The sequence below is a fragment of the Zootoca vivipara genome, chromosome 11 (assembly GCF_965207765.1).
Source record: "Zootoca vivipara chromosome 11, rZooViv2.hap1.1, whole genome shotgun sequence".
Taxonomy (NCBI): Eukaryota; Metazoa; Chordata; class Lepidosauria; order Squamata; family Lacertidae; genus Zootoca; species Zootoca vivipara.
In genome coordinates this window covers 34,065,909-34,086,627 of record NC_142594.1, presented here as the reverse complement: position 1 = coordinate 34,086,627, position 20,719 = coordinate 34,065,909, and the positions used below count along the sequence as shown (strand labels likewise).

At 43.8% G+C, this 20,719-nt stretch overlaps 1 protein-coding gene across 4 annotated transcripts in view; it reads right to left on the bottom strand.

Moving 5' to 3' along the window:
- Positions 1-20,719, bottom strand: part of ABCB1 (ATP binding cassette subfamily B member 1) — a 59,669-nt gene that overhangs the window by 27,878 nt on the left and 11,072 nt on the right. For all 4 annotated transcript variants that reach the window (XM_035129577.3, XM_035129581.3, XM_035129576.3 and 1 more), the window contains exons 5-13: positions 18,978-19,029; positions 15,853-16,044; positions 13,349-13,520; positions 11,753-11,877; positions 9,958-10,129; positions 6,661-6,774; positions 5,948-6,058; positions 4,698-4,823; positions 2,483-2,686 (exon numbers count right to left, since the gene is read on the bottom strand). In XM_035129577.3, coding sequence (XP_034985468.3) covers positions 2,483-2,686; positions 4,698-4,823; positions 5,948-6,058; positions 6,661-6,774; positions 9,958-10,129; positions 11,753-11,877; positions 13,349-13,520; positions 15,853-16,044; positions 18,978-19,029 — 1,268 coding nt within the window. The remainder of the gene's footprint in view (positions 1-2,482; positions 2,687-4,697; positions 4,824-5,947; positions 6,059-6,660; positions 6,775-9,957; positions 10,130-11,752; positions 11,878-13,348; positions 13,521-15,852; positions 16,045-18,977; positions 19,030-20,719) is intronic.

Genomic DNA, 20,719 nt, shown 5'->3' with positions numbered 1-20,719 from the left:
GTCTAACAATAAATTCCTCTTTCCGCAGAACACACACGTATTCCACTGTTACCTTCACCCTCCAAGTTTCTTCCCTGTCTTTGTCAATCCCCTTGCACTGATCTTGCATGTGTTGCTTTGTGAAGAATTGTGTGCACGGTGCCACATAAATACAGTGGTACCTCGGGGTACAAACGCTTCAGGTTACAGACTCCGCTAACCCAGAAATAGTACCTCGGGTTAAGAACTTTGCTTCAGGATGAGAACAGAAATTGGGCTCGGCGGCGCGGCGGCAGCAGGAGGCCCCATTAGCTAAAGTGGTGCTTCAGGTTAAGAACAGTTTCAGGTTAAGAACAGACCTCTGTAACGAATTAAGTTCTTATCCAGAAGTATCACTGTAATAAAGACCTTCAACCTTTAACTTTTTTAAAAAATCCCACAAGACTGTTGATTCTTCTTCCAAACTCCACATGAGACTTTTAAAAAGCTGCAGCCTTTCCTAGCCTGCTGCCCTCTAGATGTTTTGAACTACAAAGCCCATCAGCCTCAACCAGGATGGGCAATGGTCAGGGATGATGGGCACTATAGTCCAACAATATATTGAGCACACCGGGTTGGATAACAAGCCTCATATAACCCGTGCTATACCTCAAAGGAAAATCTATTAAAGATGATATATAGATTGTATTAGGGACGCGGGTGGCGCTATGGTCTAAACTACAGAGCCTAGGGCTTGCCGATCAGAAGGTCAGCGGTTCAAATCCCCACGATGGGGTGAGCTCCCGTTGTTCAGTCCTAGCTCCTGCCAACCTGGCAGTTCGAAAGCACCTCAAAGTGCAAGTAGATAAATAAGCGGGAAGGTAAACGGCGTTTCCGTGTGCTGCTCTGATTCGCCAGAAGTGGCTTAGCTTTGTCATGCTGGCCACATGACCTGGAAGCTGTACGCCGGCTCCCTCAGCCAATAAAGGGAGTGTCGCAACCCCAGAGTCGTCCACAACTGGACCTAATGGTCAGGGGTCCCTTTACCTTTACCATAGATTGTACTTGACCCCTACCAAGCTCATCAAGATGTATAAAAAGGATCTAACTTATGCTGGAAGTTCCAAGAGACCGAGGGTACCTTTTTTCACATGTGGTGATTTGATTTATGGACAATTCAAAAAGATTTTTCAGATAACAATCCCAAAAAACCCAGAAGCTTTCTTATTAGGAATAACAAATGTTGACATCCCTAAGAAGGTACTCAACCTCTTTCTCTATGCAACTACAGCTGCAAGAACAGTCTACGTGCAAAAATACAAAGAACAAGAAATTCCAACAAAAGAGAATTGGCTAAATAAATAGAATATGTAGAATTGGCCAGCATGACAACTGAAATCAGTGAGCAAGATGAGACTCGGCTGAGGGAGGAGTCAGAACCATTCACAGGCAGATTATTTAAAGTGATATACCGGTAATCGTCAGATAAATCTAAATGTGGGTTTTGGTGTGTGAGAAGTAGTAATTAACAACTGGGCTAGAGATTAGAGTGAAAATGGGTGGTTAAAAAGGAGGTGCAGCACAACAAGGAAGAAAAGGGAAGCCATGGAGGGGTGGGATGGGAAGCTTAGAAGTATTGGGTTGATAAAGGTATTCACAACTGTATATACCAGGCATCCCCAAACTGCAGCCCTCCAGATGTTTTGGCATACAACTCCCATGATCCCTAGCTAACAGGACCAGTGGTCAGGGATGATGGGAATTGTAGTCCAAAACATCTGGAGGGCCAAAGTTTGGGGGTGCCTGGTATATACTGAAATTTTGGGAAAGTTATAAATAACATTTTTTAAAAAACAAGCCTCATATAACCAACATGCTTAAATCTAATTGATGCATGAAGGGGTTAACACCATAGAGTAAGCTGTCCTCCCAGGCCTAGCCCCCTCACCTTGGGAGGAGGGTAATGAAGCCTACTGTTCCTCTTCTGTCTACTTGAGTAGCTCAGCACGATGTAGTCTAAGCTCAGACCACATGGCTTTTATAAGCCATTATTGAGTACCAACAATTCAGGAACTTCTACCACTGTAATGAAGCCAACTTTTTCTGTCTGTGTTTTCTGACTGGTGTATGGAGAACACATGAACCTGACCTTTGGAGAGTTTGTAAGTAACCCATTACTTTGGAGAGTTTGTAACTTACCAAACGTGGGGTCTTTTCTATGCTAAGGGAAGAGGGGTGTTTTGGAACTCAGAAGGGCATATTTTGAAAGTCTTACAGCATATATTTCCATGCTTTACTTTGCTATATATCTTGTGATTTTAAATTGAAGCTGGGGTTCTCTCACCAAAGAGTACTTGCCCCAAAACTTGGATCTTGACACCCAGGGAATTCTCCTTGCCACTAACACAGCTTAGGGAAGGCAACCCTCAGGCAATATTTTATTCTGCTTGGTTTATTTCAGCTTTAGAAGATCACACAAGGCATTAAAATAAGATAAGCAGAGGAGGGTATCCTAATTTCTCACATTAGGCAGTTTCATGATGAAGTCATAAGCATTGGCTTCCTTGACAGCTTTTTCAATCTCTTCCATGGTGACGTCTGCACGGCCGTATCGAATGTTTTCTGCAATCGTGGTATGAAATAACACAGGCTCCTGGTTCACCACGCCTATAATCTCCCTCAGGTACCTTAAGTTCAGGGTCTTGATATCCTGATCATCAATGGTAATCTAAAACAAAGCACACACAAATCACACAAGAGAGTTCCACACAGAACTCAGAATAAATATTGGCAAACTGTCATAAAAGGAATGTGTGAAGTAAAAGGGAAAATATTATCATGGGTATGGTACATAGTTTGAAAAGGGGAGTGGAAGAAAGGGGCATATCTAGTCAGGAAAGTAGGGGAGAGGGTGTTGGATAGGGACAGGATCAGACAACAGCCTATTACTAGTGGTAGTCAGCTGCAAGGTTTTTGTGGAAGAGGGATAGACAAATCTGAGATAAGCCTGACAAAGGAAAGAAAAAGAGGAAATAGACTGTGTCCCTAGTCAAGGAGGAGGGCACGAGCATGTAAAGCAGGGGTGGCTAAACTTCCTTATTTATTTTATTTATTTAGAGCATTTCTTTCCCACCTTTTCCTCCAAGAAGCGCAAGCTGGCACAGGGCACCCCTGTGAGCTTCATGGTTGCATGAGGATTTGAACCCTGGTCTCCCAGCTCCTAGTCTCTCGCCACTACACCACACTACTACAGTTTGAGGGCTGCATTCAGCCTTGGCAAACCCTTTGGTGGTTGTGTGCCACTGGTGGGTGCGGCCAACCCACAGTCTCAAATGCACACACAGGATACACAGCCACACACACACACACACACCCGCAGCTGATCTATGCAGATCAGCTGAGGAAGGGGAGAATTATTGCCTCCTTCCTACTCACCAAATTATCAGTCTAATGACAAGCGAAGGAGTAAACTGTCTCTTCATTAAGGCCCTGGCATATGCTCACCCCAGCACTGTATCTATTTGTTTTCCTTCTTTGTTGTCATAAAAATAAGTGAAGGGTGGGTTTTTTTTGGAGGGGGTAGATCTGCTCCTGAACTGGGAGTTAGCCACCCCTGATGTAAAGAAGCACAGTTTTGGTGAGTTTAGGCTGAATATGGGAAGATGCCAGGAAAAGTTGTAAGAGAATGGAGGAGAGGCAGGCAGAGGTCCAGGAGGAGGAAGAGCTGCTACTACTTGAGACCTGAGACTCTCTCACAGACTTGCCTTGCAACTGATTCTGAACACCAGCTTCTCTATTGCAGCACACATGCTACCCCACATTTAAAGCACATGACTCCCTCGCCAAAGAATTCAGGGAACTGCAGATTCTTTGTGGGGAGCCATGCATTTTATCCCTATAGAGTTCTGTCCTGCTCCTTCCTGTTGAACTCCCAAGACCTTGTTACCGTATATTTATTAGTTTTCATTTCATACAGATCAGAGTTCTGCCTCCCAGTTTTTATGCTGAACTGTTTTATCCTGCTCTTGGTTTAAATTGTTTGAAATAGGTTTCGGCTCCATTTCAACTGTTTTTAATGCATTTTATGTATTTTACTGTGGGTGGCGGGTGACACTGGGTAAAACCACAGAGCCTAGGGCTTGCTGATCAGAAGGTCGGCGGTTCGACTCCCCGCAACGGAGTGAGCTCCCATTGCTCGGTCCCAGCTCCTGCCAACCTAACAGTTCGAAAGCACATCAAAGTGCTTTTACCTCCGGCGGGAAGGTAAAATGGCGTTTCCGTGCACTGCTCTGGTTTTGCCAGAAGCAGCTTAGTCATGCTGGCCACATGACCCGGAAAAACTGTCTGTGGACAAACGTCGGCTCCCTCAGCCAGTAAAGCGAGATGAGTGCTGCAACCCCAGAGTCCTCTGTGACTGGACCTAATTGTCAGGGGTTCCTTTACCTTTTATTTTTTTTACTAATTCTTTCATAACTAGCTTTGAGTTTATATTATAAAGAAAAGCAAGTGTAAGGTTTTTAATAATAATAATAATAATAATCTGTGTCTTAAGAATGTCATCTGAAGAATATTAACAGCAAGACAGACACTTATTTACCCTGAATACTTCAGGGCAAATATAGGAAATCAGACTTTTACACCTGTGTCAAATAAAATATCCATAACCTGACATTTGATATTGACAGTGCTCATGGGGAAAAACAACAACATTTTATGGGCTTTTGGATCAAGTATCTTACCATGCCTTCAATAGGATCATAAAACCTCTGGATCAGCTGAACAGTCGTACTTTTCCCACAACCGCTACTGCCTACCAAGGCCACTGTCTGCCCACTGTTAACTTTCAGATTCAAGCCTTTTAACACCTGGATGAGAGGGGGGGGAAACACAACGAGAGCTGCTATAATTTTATTTTATTTTTATTCGCAAGGGTTGTGCCAGTATCCAGGTCCTTGGAATGCACAGTCATGATGCAAGCTCAGAGAAAAGTGAGCGACAGTGGAGCACATTCATAAGTACAATCAGACACAGCAAGTTTCCCTGACACAAACACCTGTAACTGGAGGCAGCAATGCTTCTGAATACCAGCTGCTAGGAGCCACAGGAGGGGAGAATGCTCTTGTGCTTGAATCCTGCTTGCTGGCTTCCCGCAGGCATCTGATTGGCCAGTGTGAGAGTAGGATGCACAGTTAGATGGGCCATTGGCCTGATCCAGCAGGCTCTTCTTATGTTAATTGCCTTGAAACAGATTTCATCACAGCAAGTCTGATTGGGCCATATATGGAGGTATGTGTGTTTTTGTCCATGTTTGTCTGGCTTTAAAGGACAAAAGCCAGGGAATGTCAAAACCAGCATTCACTACTGAGCTTCAAAAACTCAGAAAAATTAGATTACAGCTCAAAAAATTAGATAACAGTTTACAGCACAAAAGAACCCAGTGTTTATACCATTATGCCTTTATGAGTGGGGGTTGTTGGTGTTTATTGTCGTTTTAATTCTATTGTGTTTTTATATGCTGTAACTGACCCTGGAAGAATCTGGGGAAGGGCAGGTAAGAAATAATAACAAAAATGAACAGCAAATACATTTGCAAAAATACTAGTAAGAGGATGCCTCACAAACAAAAAGGATTTTCATGCAAATTGTACCCAAGACATCCAACATTTGCATTAGTGTGAATAATCTGCTTTCAGTATGGGGGTCAGCGGGACACAGTTATTGTTCAGCTCCAATAGGGTTTTGAACCCTGCTTTAGGCAAAAAGTTTCTTGCATTACAGGGGGTTGGACTAGATGACCCTCGGGTCCCTTCCAACTCTACAATTCTATGAGTCTATGTCTACAAAAGCACTTAGAACAGTTGAGCTTAATTATGCATTTCAAACACCATTCGGACTGTGTATTGATTTTTCCCTTAACACTTGCAAACATAATGTTAAATATTCAATGGAAGTAAGTGGGAATTCGTATGGATTTTAACTCATAGAGTACCTGAACATCTGGCCTTGAGGGATACTTGAAATGCACATTTTGGAAAGCCAGATTTCCTTTAATTTTGTCTGGTTTGTAGCCAGCTGGTGAATAACTGTCAATTTTAGGTTCCTGTAGAAAAGAAAAGAAGATTCTCTTGAAACTTGGAAGGAAAGTGAAATCTTGGAAAGCAAGCTAGCATGTAAAGATTCTGTTCACTTCATGCGCCCATGCAAAGCATCACCAGTGGAGACCCATCCAGACCAGATGCTACTGCCTTTAGCAAACATGTCAAGTTTTTTTTCCTTTTAAAACAAACAGTTTTAATCCATTTAATCAGGAACACAGTCATGGAAAAGAGAGGTTTCACTCTTTCCCCCCCACCACAGCCCCAACTAACACCCCACCTCATCTATGACCACCATTAGCTGGGAAGAAAAGCTTCCACTGAGAGGATTTCTTCCCAACACCAACATCAGAGGAAGGATTTTCCTTGCAACCATAGCAGGGAAGAAAAAGGGGTATGTTATTATTACAACGCATACTGCAATTATAACCCTACCTTCCCTCCAAGGGGTCCAAAGTGATGTACATGGTTCTCCCCCCCCCCACATTTTATCCTCACAACAACCCTGTGAGGTAGGTAGATCTTAGCCAGTGGTGATTACAAACTTAGATCTCAGACATTTTGTCTCTCTATCATATCAAGCTACGATTCTAAAAAGGAGGCTTACGTTGTCTATGATGTTGAATATTGCATACGCTGCTCCCCTTGCAATAGCAAACGCTTCTAGGTTTGGAGTCACCTGACCGATGCAAAAGGCGCCAATCAGAACAGCAAAGAAGACCTAAACAGGAATATTTTTCAAAAGAGAAAGAAAATATGTTTTTGAATCCTTTTTGCCAGATAGGATGCACATCCCTTAACTGCGATGTGGCTGATCTCCAACAAACAGACATGTACCTAGCAGATAACAAAGGCTGACTGGTGCTTCCAGACTGTCCTTTTGCAGATGGAATCGCATACCAGCAAACACAGGTTGCATAATTAAAGAGGATAAAAAATTCCTTCAGTAGCACCTTAAAGACCAACTAAGCTCATACCAAAATAAAAACTTAGTTGGTCTTTAAGGTGCTACTGAAGGAATTTTTTTATTTTGCTTCGACTCAGACCAACACGGCTACCTACCTGTAACTATAATTAAAGAGGATTTGACATTTTGGTCACCCCACCCACTAAAAAGATTAGAAAGTGATGGGGAAATACACTTTAAAAAGGGGGGGGGATAACAATGGCACAATCTCTCCACACAGAAATAAGGAAATCTCAATAAATAGCCAGCATTGTACACCCTCCCCACAAACTTTGTACAAATCAGGATGAAAGCTCAATAAAAAGTACTGAGGATTAAATATCTGAAAAGATCCCTGATTCTCTGCAATCCAGAGAAATTCCAAGGAACTCCTAAAAGCTCAGTTCTATGCATATTTACTGAAAAGTAAATCCCAGGTGATTACAGTCTCTAGAAAGCATGTTATACTCCCGAATAAACAACAACAACAACACAAAACATACACCAGTGGCTACTTGATTGGTTGTCCCCCTAAAAATAATGCAGTCCAGAGAATGTTATATCCAATTTTAATGAGATCAAGCAGGTATAAGCACAAGGAAAGGTTTAAGTACAAGAAAAAAGTTCCACTGTAAAATTGTGTTTTTATATTATCTCCACATAAAATGCCATGCTATACTTGGCAATAGTGGAGTATCACCAGGCAACTCTGTGTCACTTGCTTCATGAAAGCCCTAAGATCAAGGGTCAGCAACCTTTTTCAGCCGTGGGGCAGTCCACCGTCCCTCAGACCACGTGGTGGGCCGGACTATATTGGGGGGGATGAACTAATTCCTATGCCCCACAAATAACCCCGAGATGCATCTATAAAAAATGTAAACTGGACATGTGGGTGTGTTTCCACTTTTCACCAAAACCGCTTGACCGATTGAGGTCAAATTTTGACACATCACATGTGAATGTCTGAAGGCTATAAGAAAGTTTGCTAAGACAGATGTCACACCTCCGCCAGGTAAAACCCCCCAAACCCCGTGTTTCAAAACATACTACTCAGACGAAAATTCATGCTGGGAAAAGAACCAGGTTGCAAACCAGCACCTCCTAGCGGCGGCTACACTGGTATTGCACCTATAAAACCTTCCCTCTCAACAGCACCTCGGCTCCCGGTTACATACTAGGCCGAAGCCTTTACAGACTAGGCCGAATGGAGGTACTGAGTCGCCTGAGTGGGGGTTGGGGGGAGGAGGGGACGGGATAGGTCAGGACATGGTGGGACCAGTCACAGGGATGAGCTGGGGGGGGAAGGGGGTACATCATGGGTCAGGACAGGGTGGGGGGAATCACAGGGATAAGCCGGGGGTGGGGGGAGGAGGGGGCGGGATACGTCATGGATCGCCACAGGGTGGGGGGAAATCACACGGATGAGCCACAGCAATGTGTGGCAGGGCCAGCTAGTTTTAAATAAAAGCACACATTCTACTCATGTAAAAACACCAGGCAGGCCCCACAAATAACCCAGAGATGCATTTTAAATAAAAGCACACATTCTACTCATGTAAAAACACGCTGATTCCCAGACCGCCCGTGGGCCGGATTGAGAAGGTGATTGGGCCGCATCCGGCCCACAGGCCTTAAGTTGCCTACCCCTGCCTAAGATCACCCTACTCTAGAAAACCCACAGTGGAAACCTGCGCCAATGCTCAGGTGCTAAAGCCAACCTCACAGCCACCAGTCCCAGCGCCTTCACCCGATAGGCTTGTGCAGTGACTCATGAACCAATGAAAATTATCTTGAGATGATGCTTCTGGATCCCCTTAAGTTATCAAGCCACAAACCAACTAGTCTGCTAAATCAATGGAAATTCCTCCTGTGCCTAAAAGCATTATTTATGAGGCCTAGAGCAGCTCCATATGCATTAATTTTTTCCTAATGCCTGGCTCCACATTTTTGAAGGCAGAACAGGGGAGGGGATGAAAAACACTGTGTACCTCCCCCACCTGCCCCCCAAATTATGCCTTTTCATGCTGTGCCAGCAAGTGAGCAAGAGATATGCGGAGCCTCCCCAAATAATAATATACAGCCCCTTTCCTCCTCCTTGCTTAAATAGGTGGGAATTGGCAGGGGGAGCATAGCTCCACAATGCTTGGCTGCACAATGGAAGGAAGCTAGTGCATGTGTCAGGGGATAAACCAGGATGCACTTGGCGTCACTGGCCTGGGAACCTGAAGTAGAAAGTTCAGGCAAGGTCAGGGACACAGAAGAAAATTAGGCAGCGATGGAGCAAGCAGACCAACTCATCACAGACTTTGATATGGGGAAAGCAAAGCAAAGCTGTGAACCAACAGACTGGTCCAAAGCTACACTCTCAAAGTGACAGACAGGGACAGTGTTAAGGGTTGGCAAGGTTGGACATTTGCAGACAGCTCACAATCCCAGCATGGGTTCCCACTGACAAAAGCATTCTGGAACTTACTGCAGTGAGGTGGTAGACCTGCTGAATTTGGCACATGGAGGGTGTCTTGCTCAAGGACCCCCCCCCCAGAGCCTGGAGGAAAATAGGAAGCTGCCTTCTACTGAGACCATTGGTCTATCTAGCTCAGTATGGTCTAGACCAAGTGTGGGGAACCGTTGGCCCTCAAGATGCTTCTGCACTACACTTCCCATCAGCCCCAGCAAACAGGGCCAATGTTTTTCCAAAATGGCATCGTTTTGCTGTCTGGCACCCTGAGCTCTTTTGGGAGGAAGAGCAGGATAAAAAATACAGTACAGTATTTATTTTGTGGGTGTTTTTATGCGTCTACCAATATGACAATCCATAGGTAGTGAATTGTACATAGCCTCATCATTCATCACAAAGACCCACTTAGCCTCTGAGCAATCCTGAATTTCAGTGCAGAATATGTCCTTTTTTGGTGGGGGGATGGAGAGAAGACTGAACAGCTGTTCACCAACACTTACTGTCAGGACTTCCCCAATGGTGTAACCTTCATCCAGTATCAAGGTAGTTCCATACCAGAAAGCCAAGGCATATGCAGAATATATTAATAAAAAAGCAATCCCCATGGACATATTGGCAGTCACAGCCTTTTTAATTCCAAGTCTTTTAGCATCTTCTAAATTTTTGTGATATCTGAAAGAAAAACAGCAAACTGATTGAATTATATGATCTCCAATTGATAGGAAAATGCATTTTCCCTCCCATTTTTATTATTTATTTTTGCTAGAATTTCTTTGAAAATACCCAGTCCATTCAGACATAACATATTTTTTTGTGGCCAACCTATCTATATACATATATTTAAAAATCCTACACAGAAGTGATAAAAATGTATGTTTAGTGGTTCCAAAAGATCACTCCTCCTGTAGAAATTTATGTGATTTGCTAAAACAAAAAAACAACTAGCCAGTTAGGTCCTAAACAAATACCAATATAGTTGTCTGTTAACACAATCATTCCAACTTTTAAAATCTCACACACCCCTAGTTCAATAATTGCCCCTACAAAATTTTGAATGGTCAACACAATTGCCTCTGCTACCGGTATATCAGAGCTTTCCAAACTGTGTGTTGTGGCGCATGTGTCGGCTGCAGTGTGTAGGTGTGTCGTGGTTGGAAAGGGGTTAGTTTAACCTCCAGTTTGATAGTAAAACTGAATGACTGTGTCGCGAAGTGATGCATGTCTAAAAAGTGTGTCACTAAGAGTAAAAGTTTGGAAAGCTCTGTGCTATATGATGTGGCAAAGACATGACATTTTAGGAGCCAGAAACGGTGGAAGGATCGTATGGCTTCACTTCAAATTTAGTTAGCCACCTATCTCTTGTCTGCCAATTACTTGCAGGCAGAAATATAGCTACATAGGGAATGTTGAAATTAGGGATCAGCAGCCTCAAGCCCAGGGGTCAAATGCGGCTCCCTAGGAGTCTCAACTTTCCAGGCCACTTTCCAGACTACTCCCTAAGCCACACCCTTCTCCCTCCTGCTCTTCGTCCTCTTGAGTGTTTTGGCATGGCTGGAGTGTGTCCATGGGATGGATAAAGATCGAAGAAATATGCATATGTATGGGGAATGCATGTAGAAACATTTGGGTTTGTGTGGATGGATTGTATCCTATCATAAAGCGGTAAGAGTGCATCCAGGGACCCCACCCACCCTTAGCATGCATCCCACAGGAAGTTACTCATGAGGGAATGTCAGCCTTGGGCTGGAAAAGGTTCCCCCAACTAGGTTTAGGATACTGCCTCATACCATGTCAGACCATTGGTCCATCTTGCTCAGTGTTGTCTACACTGCCCAGGGTTTCAGGCAGGATTCTCTCTCCAGAGATGCTAAGGATTGAGCCTGGGGCCTCCTGCATGCAGAACAGATGTTCTACCACTGAGCTATGGCCCTTCTCATTTTAAATCATCAACCGGGGGGGGGGGGGAGAGGTACTGGCCTACTGCTCACTAACCTTTGGTGGCATTTAGCCAGGGTTCTTTTGGGGTTCTTTTGGCCAAAGTTGTTGACCCTTTTTGGCAAATTTGCAAAAAAAAAATAAGCAGCTTTTGAGCAAAATCACCAAAAATGACACTGCCGACATGGGTTGCCATATGTCTGGATTTTCTCACTTCCCCCCCCCCCAATTTCCATCCAGTCACTGCTTCTGAATGTCTGGGAAATTCCAGACGTATGGCAACCCTAGGTTTGGAAAAGGTCAAATACAGAATAATCCAGGTGTACATCTATAGCTAGTGACCACAAAACATAACCTGACCTCTCAATTTCTTTCTTCTGTCCTCCAAAAGCCATCACCGTCTTAATTGATGAGAGAACCTCCTCAGCAACAGATCCAGCTTTTGCATATGCAGCAAGCTCCTTGTTGGTGAATGCAGTAAGGACCTGTGAGATAGAGACATTACTGATTTCAATGCTATGATCCAATACAATTGTGTGTGGGGTCTGGCACGTGCTTCTTTCCCTTTCCTTATACTTCCCTATTAAATAAAACAACACTCCAAAACAATCGTGGTGTAATACAGTGGTCAAGAATCTGTGTCCCTGCATATTCTAATAAATATTCATGAAGCAGGGGCCAACAATGGAGAGAGTACAGCAGCAAGAATGCTAATAGCAGCAAAGTGGAAATCTGTTAGAATACCATCAGTGGAAGAATGGATTAATAAATTGAGAGAGTATCTTCTGATGGCAAGACTAACAGCAGCTGTAAGGAATCAGTCGAAGCAGAAATTAAGAAAAGAGTGGGAAAGTTATTATGAGTATATAAGAAAACATTGTTCGAAAGAAGGTATGTTAATATGTGTAGACTAGGGGATATGAAGGGAAATAAAAATAAAAATAATTAATTAGTAAATATAATATAAATAAATATAATAAGTAAAATTAGTATTTTTAACAGTAAAGTAGAATTGTATTGGAAATAAATGCACGAGTGATTATAATAGTGGAAAAGGAAGTCGAAAGAGTGCGGAGGGAAGTGTAGGGGGGAGGGGAGGGAAAGGGCGGCTAAAGGGGATTTTGTATTTATGTATATGATTGATTTTACCATCGTCTAAATTTGTTTCCTCTTTTGCTGTATATTTTAAAAATTTGAAATAAAGTCTTTTTTAACAAACAAACAAAAAGACCTGCTGTTCATGTGACGGTGATGTTGTAGACATGTACATATTGTGGGAAATGATCTAGGTCAGGCTTTCCAAAACTTGGGGTTTCCAACTGTTTTTTGACTACAACTCCCATCACCCCTAGCTAGCAGGACCAGTGGGTCAAGGATGATGGGAACTGTAGTCCCAAAGCAGCTGGAGAGACTCAAGTTTGGGTAACCCTGATCTAGGTCATGGGTAGAGAAACTCAGGCCTAGGGGCCAAATGTGGCCCTTCCAAGCCTCCCTATCTGGCCCTCAGAACCGTCCCCACAGTGCCCAACCTCTCTCCAGGCCACATCCCTCACTGGTCTTGCTTTGCATCCCAAATGCTTTTGCCTAGCTGAAATGTGACCTGGAACTTTGAGAACGCCTCTTGCTTGTCTGGACAAAGGATAGAGTGGTGTGTGAGCAGAAACGAAGGTCAGCATTCACATCCATTGCTCCATCCACGTTTGCCTCTGGCCTCACCTCCACTGGCATCCCTCCGAATGTTGCCCAGAAGGGAACATGGCTTCTGGGCTAACCTGATGCTACGAGGAAGCAAAGAAGCTTGCCAGAAAGATAAAAGCCCTTGCTGACCTTAGTTATCTCTGCTCAACACAAAAGCCATCGGAAGCCAAGCTTTAGAGGTAGCCAGGGTGGTGTTTTCATAACTGAACAATGCTTATTGTGCACGGTACCCTAACATTTCAGCAAAATTATACCCACCTTTGCCCAGATTGCAGCTGAGAGCCCCAGAACAGGACTGACTGCAAGTATTACAAGAGTCAATTTCCATCCTTTAGCAAATCCGACTATAAATCCTGTTAGAAACGTAGCTACTCCCTGAAAGAGCATTGCCATTTTGTCACCAATTCCTTCGTTGATCTTGGAGACATCACTAAAAACAAATCAAGGTAAACCGATTAGGGCAAAATTTAGGACAGGAAAACCAACAAGAAGCATTTCTACAAGGGATTCCTGTTATGCTGCTACTGCATAGTTTTCACAACTCAATTCACAACTCAAATGCTACAAAATATTCATTTAGCCCCAGAGATATGGATACCAATGCTACAGGTTTTCATCAAAAGCAAACAAATAATTACTTTTATTCTGATCCCCTTCCCTCACTGCAAAGCCTTTCAGATATACACAGATATTTTACAAGAGTCATGGGACACTTTAAGGGCAGGTTTATCACAGCATAATCTTCAATGAACTAACAATATACTTCCACAGTTGACAGCAATAGCATTATACAGGATACAGGATACAGGGCTGTATCGAACATTCTCTATCTGCTAGAAGGGAAGGGCCATAGCTCAGTGGTAGAATGTCTGCTTTTCATGCAGGAGGTCCCAGGTTTAATCCCTGGCTTTTAGCAGGCATGAGTACTGTGTAGATGACTTCCTGATTTCAGTAGACAGCAGCTTCCAAAGTGTAGGTTATCCAGATGCGTAATTGGTATTATGTGACACATGTTGTTGTTGTTTAGTTGTTTAGTCATGTCCGACTCTTCGTGACCCCATGGACCATAGCACGCCAGGCACTCCTGTCTTCCACTGCCTCCCACAGTTTGGTCAGACTCATGTTTGTAGCTTCAAGAACACTGTCCAGCCATCTCGTCCTCTGTCATCCCCTCCTCCTAGCGCCCTCCATCTTTCCCAACATCAGGGTCTTTTCCAGGGAGTCTTCTCTTCTCATGAGGTGGCCAAAGTATTGAAGCCTCAGCTACATGATCTGTCCTTCCAGGGAGCACTCAGGGCTGATTTCCTTAAGAATGGATAGGTTTGATCTTCTTGCAGTCCATGGGACTCTCAAGAGTCTCCTCCAGCACCAAAATTCAAAAGCATCAATTCTTCGGCGATCAGCCTTCTTTATGGTCCAGCTCTCACTTCCATACATCACTACTGGGAAAACCATAGCTTTAACTATACGGACCTTTGTTGGCAAGGTGATGTCTCTGCTTTTTAAGATGTTGTCTAGGTTTGTCATTGCTTTTCTCCCAAGAAGCAGGCGTCTTTTAATTTCATGACTGCTGTCACCATCTGCAGTGATCAAGGAGCCCAGGAAAGTAAAATCTCTCACTGCCTCCATTTCTTCCCCTTCTATTTGCCAGGAGGTGATGGGACCAGTGCCCATGATCTTAGTTTTTTTGATGTTGAGCTTCAGACCATATTTTGCGCTCTCCTCTTTCACCCTCATTAAAAGGTTGTTTAATTCCTCCTCACTTTCTGCCATCAAGGTTGCGTCATCTGCATATCTGAGGTTGTTGATATTTCTTCCGGCAATCTCAATTCTGGCTTGGGATTCATCTATTCCAGCCTTTCGCATGATGAATTCTGCATATAAGTTAAATAAGCAGGGAGACAATATACAACCTTGTCGTATTCCTTTCCCAATTTTGAACCAGTCAGTTGTTCCATATCCAGTTCTAACTGTAGCTTCTTGTCCCACATAGAGATTTCTCAGGAGACAGATGAGGTGACCAGGCACTCCCATTTCTTTAAGAACTTGCCATAGTTTGCTGTGGTTGACACAGTCAAAGGCTTTTGCATAGTCGATGAAGGAAAAGTATATGTCTTTCTGGAACTCTCTAGCTTTCTCCATAATCCAGCGCATGTTTGCTATTTGGTCTCTGGTTCCTCTGCCCCTTCGAAATCCAGTTTGCACTTCTGGGAGTTCTCAGTCCACATACTGCCTAAGCCTGCCTTGTAGAATTTTAAGCATAACCTTGCTAGCGTGTGAAATGAGGGCAATTGTGCGGTAGTTGGAGCATTCTTTGGCACTGCCCTTCTTTGGGATTGGGATGTAGACTGATCTTCTCCAATCCTCTGGCCATTGCTGAGTTTTCCAAACTTGCTGGCATACTGAGTATAGCACCTTAACAGCATCATCTTTTAAAGCAGTGCCAGTTCCGCAGATTGAGTTGGTCACAACGGCATTTATAGGGTAAGGCGATCTCACAGATAAACTGGTCCCAAAGTTGTTAAGGGCTTTATATACTTGGACTTCACCCAATAGCAGATTAGAAACCAGGTGAGCACAGGTGCTATACGCTAGCAAAGTTTCACTCTGATCAGCAATTGTGCCACAGCATTCTGCACTAACTGCAGCATCTGGAACAAGCACAATTTTTTACGCAGATTAACCAAGCCAGTAACAGAATTAAAATTTGGTTTTCCTTTTGAAGAAAATACACCAGCCAAGTATTAAACAGATATACTCACTCTATAAGACGAGTATTCACTTCCCCAACATCATTTACATCGAACCATCCAATTTCTTGCCGCATGACAGCATGGAAAAAGTGTTGCCTTATTCTCTTGACCTGGCGGCCGGCTGCCACTGTCCAGCATGCAATGTGAGCATAGGCAGCAATAAGGACAGCAGCTCCTATTCCTGAGTAATAGTATGCATGCCTGAAAGCACAATGTTGCAGAGGCAAATTCAAGAAGGGCACCCGTGCAAGTCTTTAGCATCACAAAATGGTCTTTGGGAATAATCTTTTTCATTTGCGAGTATAAAGGAGAAAATGCATTCAATATGCACAGCTAAAATGGTTGTCTCAATGCTGGAGCCTATCGCGATCTAGTCCAGCATCTCCTCCTGCCCCCTGTGGCCAACCAAAGTGCCTATGAGAATTCCACAAGCAGGACAGGGAAGTGATAGTTTTGTTTATTTATTTATTTATTATTTACATTTACTGTATATACCACTTTTTCTCCAAGGAGCTTGAGGTGGTGTACATGGTTCTCCTCCTCCCCCCCATTTCATCCCTATGAGGTAGGTTAGGCTAAGAGATGATGGCTGGCCCAAGGTCACCCAGTAAGCTTCACAGCTGAGTGGGAACAGTGGCAGAGCTTCATACTCTGGCACTGGGGGGGGGCGCCCTAGCGGGATCACGCTGCTGGGGGCGATGCGCTCCCCCCGACACCCCTCTTCCTCCGCCAGTGAGTGGGAATTTGAACCCTTGTCGCCTGCACTCTTAACCATCACACTTGTTCTAGCTGCTCTCTGAAGTTGGGCCCCACCACCTGGTATTCTGATACTGGAGATAACACAGTCATTCACTCACGACTAGAGCCATTGCTAACATGATCCGCCATGCATTTCTCCAGTTCCTTTCCATGCCATTTGATGTTGAGTTTGCCAACTATCAGTGCAACCCTAATCATGCCTACTCAGAATTAAGTCCTATTGAATTCAGCGGGGTTTACTCCCAGGTAAATAGAGTTGGGGTTGTAGTTTTGATCATGACATTTTATGGCAGCAGTTTCCATAGTTTAAATGTGTGTTAATTGAAGATGTGCTTCCAAGGGTGGCTCCAGAAGGGGGTGAAAGGGAGTAAACCCCCTCCAAGCAAGAAGCTTGCCCCCTCTCCACCCCCCATGTCATTAACTTTCCTTTCAGTGATCTTAGCTTGTTGCACTAAGAGGCAAAGGAGAAGGGTGGGGAGTTGGAGGTGTAAATGATTATGAGACTTTGAAAAGCTGGTATCACTGACTACCAGCGATACCATTGTTGTTGAATCAATTATCATCATTGTTAATTAAGCTAAATAGCTTTAATTGGATTTTGAATAAATGTACAACTAATTGCTACTGTTCCGAATTTTATTGTGCTATTTTATTGTGCTAGTGGGTCAATATATTTTGAATAATGCTTTTTTTATAGGGTAGAGTAGGGAGGCACTGGAGTTGAGTTTATGGAACCAAGTTGGGGGGGGGGGGCTTTAAAACAATACCTTTGCTGCAGTGGCATAGCATTGGTTGCCGGCTCCTGGGGCAGGCAAGAGGCACCAGCCCAGCCCTCACTGCCAACGGCAATCCCACTCCCACTGCAGCAAAACAGGGCCCCACTGACCCGCTTGCCCGCCTGCACAGGGGGAGTTCCTTGGCGGCCAGAGATGGGGTCATCGGGGGGGGGGGGTTGCCTGGTTCGCATCGCCTCAAAAACTTTGCTCCCAGGGCCATGGCACCCCTGTTTAAGCATACATAAACAACACAATATAAACACTGAAGCAACTGGGGTACAAGACAGCAAGAGTTCATTGTAATGAGATGTCCTCATTGAAAGGTGAGGTTTTGACAGAGCATGTGAAGGAAATGACACGCCTACTTAACACGTACAGTGGCAACCCTACCCAATTTTCAACTCTAGTCTTTTGTGCTTTTGTGAAATCACTTGGGCTTTTCTTTTTTCCTCCTATCAAAGGAAACATAATTTATTGTGCTTGCAATGATAGATTGATTTCAGAAGCAAACAAGTTCAGGCTTTCATTCAGGAAGCGTTCTGCCCTTTGTACATACGGGCTGGGCTTTCAAGAGGCCAAAGTTTCAACTATGAATACGAAATGAGTTATGCCACATTAGCATTAAGGCTTGTATTCACATTCATAACCGAGGTCACAAGGTAACTGGAAGGGAGAGGGCGAAAGGCAAAAAGGGAGAAGAAAAGGGAAAGGAGAGCTTAATAGGCTTTAACTCAGGCATCCCCAAACTGCGGCCCTCCAGATGTTTTGGCCTACAACTCCCATGATCCCTAGCTAAGAGGACCAGTGGTCAGGGAAGATGGGAATTGTAATCCATAACATCTGGAGGGCCGAAGTTTGGGGATGCCTGCTTTAACTCTTTTACATGTTACTCCAGCCATGTGGAAAACATCCCTGAGCCAGTGCTCAACATGGGAGTCATTATATATATATATATATATATATATATATATATATATATATAATTACCACACTATGTTCTGTGACCATGCTGGAGTTCTCCTGGCTGGTTGTGGCATTTTTCTGCACAGGAATGTCTCCCCCCCCCATTCTGGGTGACTGAACCACGCCCATGCAGGCGTGGTTCTCAAGATTGCAGTACAGTCATAAAGGTCTACCAGGGACGGCCCTACCATTAGGTAGAGTGAAGCTGTTGCCTCAAACAGCAGATGCTAGGAAGGGGAGGCAATGGCAGTGAGGTACTGAAAGGCGGCAGAGTTGTGAGTACCATCTGGCCTGCCTTATACTCCTTATGCTAGCCTGTTGTCCACAGGTGTGGTGGAAGGTGCTTTCTTGTTGCCAGTGTATCCATCTAGCCAACTTCTATTCGTGGAGAGGGGGGGGGAGGGCACTGCTGCCACAGACAGCAAAATATCTGAGGGTCAGCCCGATTCCTTCAAGCAACTGTTAAGATTTTTTTGATATCTGTTAAACAGACCACAAGCTGACTTCCAGACTACTGCTATACTCTATCCAGGCTTACACCACCTGCCTTGTTATATTAAGGGACACCTGAGATGCGGAACAAAATATACACAAAATATATGTAATGATCAAAACGACTTAAAAGTAAAAAGGTACCTTGTCATTTGCTCTTGCAGGCTTTCAGATATATTACCTAAAGATATATTACCTAAATGAGAGGAAATGGGGGGAAAGGTTAAGTGATTATTATTAAAGATAGCACTACCACATGGCCAACTCATTCTTGCTCGTTGTTTGGTGCAGCTCGGCCTATTTCCCATCCATGACAGACCACGATCAGAGCCACACTTCTCAGCCCCTTTACTTTCAGGACCTCAAAACAGTTGCAAAGCCCCACTGATGTCCTTTTGCTCATATCTGGATGAATGTCTCAGGCTGCCCTCCTTTCTGGCTGTTCCCTCTTCTCCTCCTGGAAACTGATTTGCTTTTTCTAGCTGAACGTGAATGCGAAGTCCATTTGAGAGAGAGAAGGTTGAGCTGAATTTGATATATCCACTCAGTCACCGTTATCACCTTAGCAGCTTCTTTGGTTTAATTTATCAGGAGCATTACACTGCACAAGTCCAGCTGTTTTCCAATCCCATAGTGAAGGGGCTCCTAGCCTACTTGAACACCTGGGCACATTGGGAATCCCCCCCTAGAAAAATGTTGTGCACACCACAAAACACCCAGTTCACCATAGAAAAACAGGTGGTGTTGAAAACTTTCCAAACACCCCAAAAAACACCACCAACAGGCAAAACAACTATTTGCATCCCAAAACAAATCAAACAGATAGAAAAAAGTAAACAACACCCCTCAACCAAACAACCTACCCAATTTGGAAGTGGCTGCAAACCTTAGCATTAATGGGGAGGGGCTCCTCAGACCAGCATGGTGCCCATCGTCACCACGTTAGAGACCCCAAACATAGTGAAATCCCATAGTTCCTATTCTGCAGTGCTTTTCCTTGAAACCAAGACAGCATGGTTTCAAAAGGAAGAGGTCAGTTAGGTTGAAGAACTGTAAGATAAGCTAGACAATTGATCAGCTATAAAGATAAGTGGTTTCAGGACACGGTGCAAAGGTACTCGAAGCAAACACCTTGCCGAAGCAAAACAATGCCTGGATGGGAAGCCATCTAGAAACTCTACATAAGCCACCATGAGTTCCATGATGATAGAAAGGATATATATATATAATATGTAAGAAAATAAATACATACTTCTCATTACAGGAACTGATTCATTATCAAGTAGGTACTAAATAAACAGTGGTGTGCGTAACTAAGTAATACTGTGGTTTGTTTTGTTTTTTTTTTAAAAAAAGTTGGGTTAAATGCCTCCTTTAAAAAGCCCTTTGAGCCTCAGTGTTGTTCTGCATCATTTACTTGAGTTATTATGGTCCTCTAGTTCAGTCTTTGCATTTACTGTAAATAATTGAAATAAAGTTTTAAGACGCTGTATTCAAGATTGCAAAGCAAGAACCTTGGACAGGTCATTCTTCAATGTAATTAACAGAGTTAGATCATTTTTTTAAAAAAGTTACATTTTCTAAAGGACTACAGATGAGAAAGAGAAATTAAGGTGAGTAACAAAGACCAAAATATGAGACTAAATACACCCCTAGGTGCCACTTTTTCATTAAATCAGTGCAAATGAAACTTCTTGTTTTCTTCAAGGGCTTTATTAACAGAACTAGTGGTTTTCAGCCCGTTCAATAACGGGCGCTAGAATCCTGGGGTTCGGAGAAGCGCTTGCGCAGCGCTTCTCCGAACCCTGGGACCTGTCCTTGCTGTCGGCGGCAGGGGGACAGGAACGGAGGAGGAGAAAGCGCTGCTTTTTCTTTCTCCGTTCCTC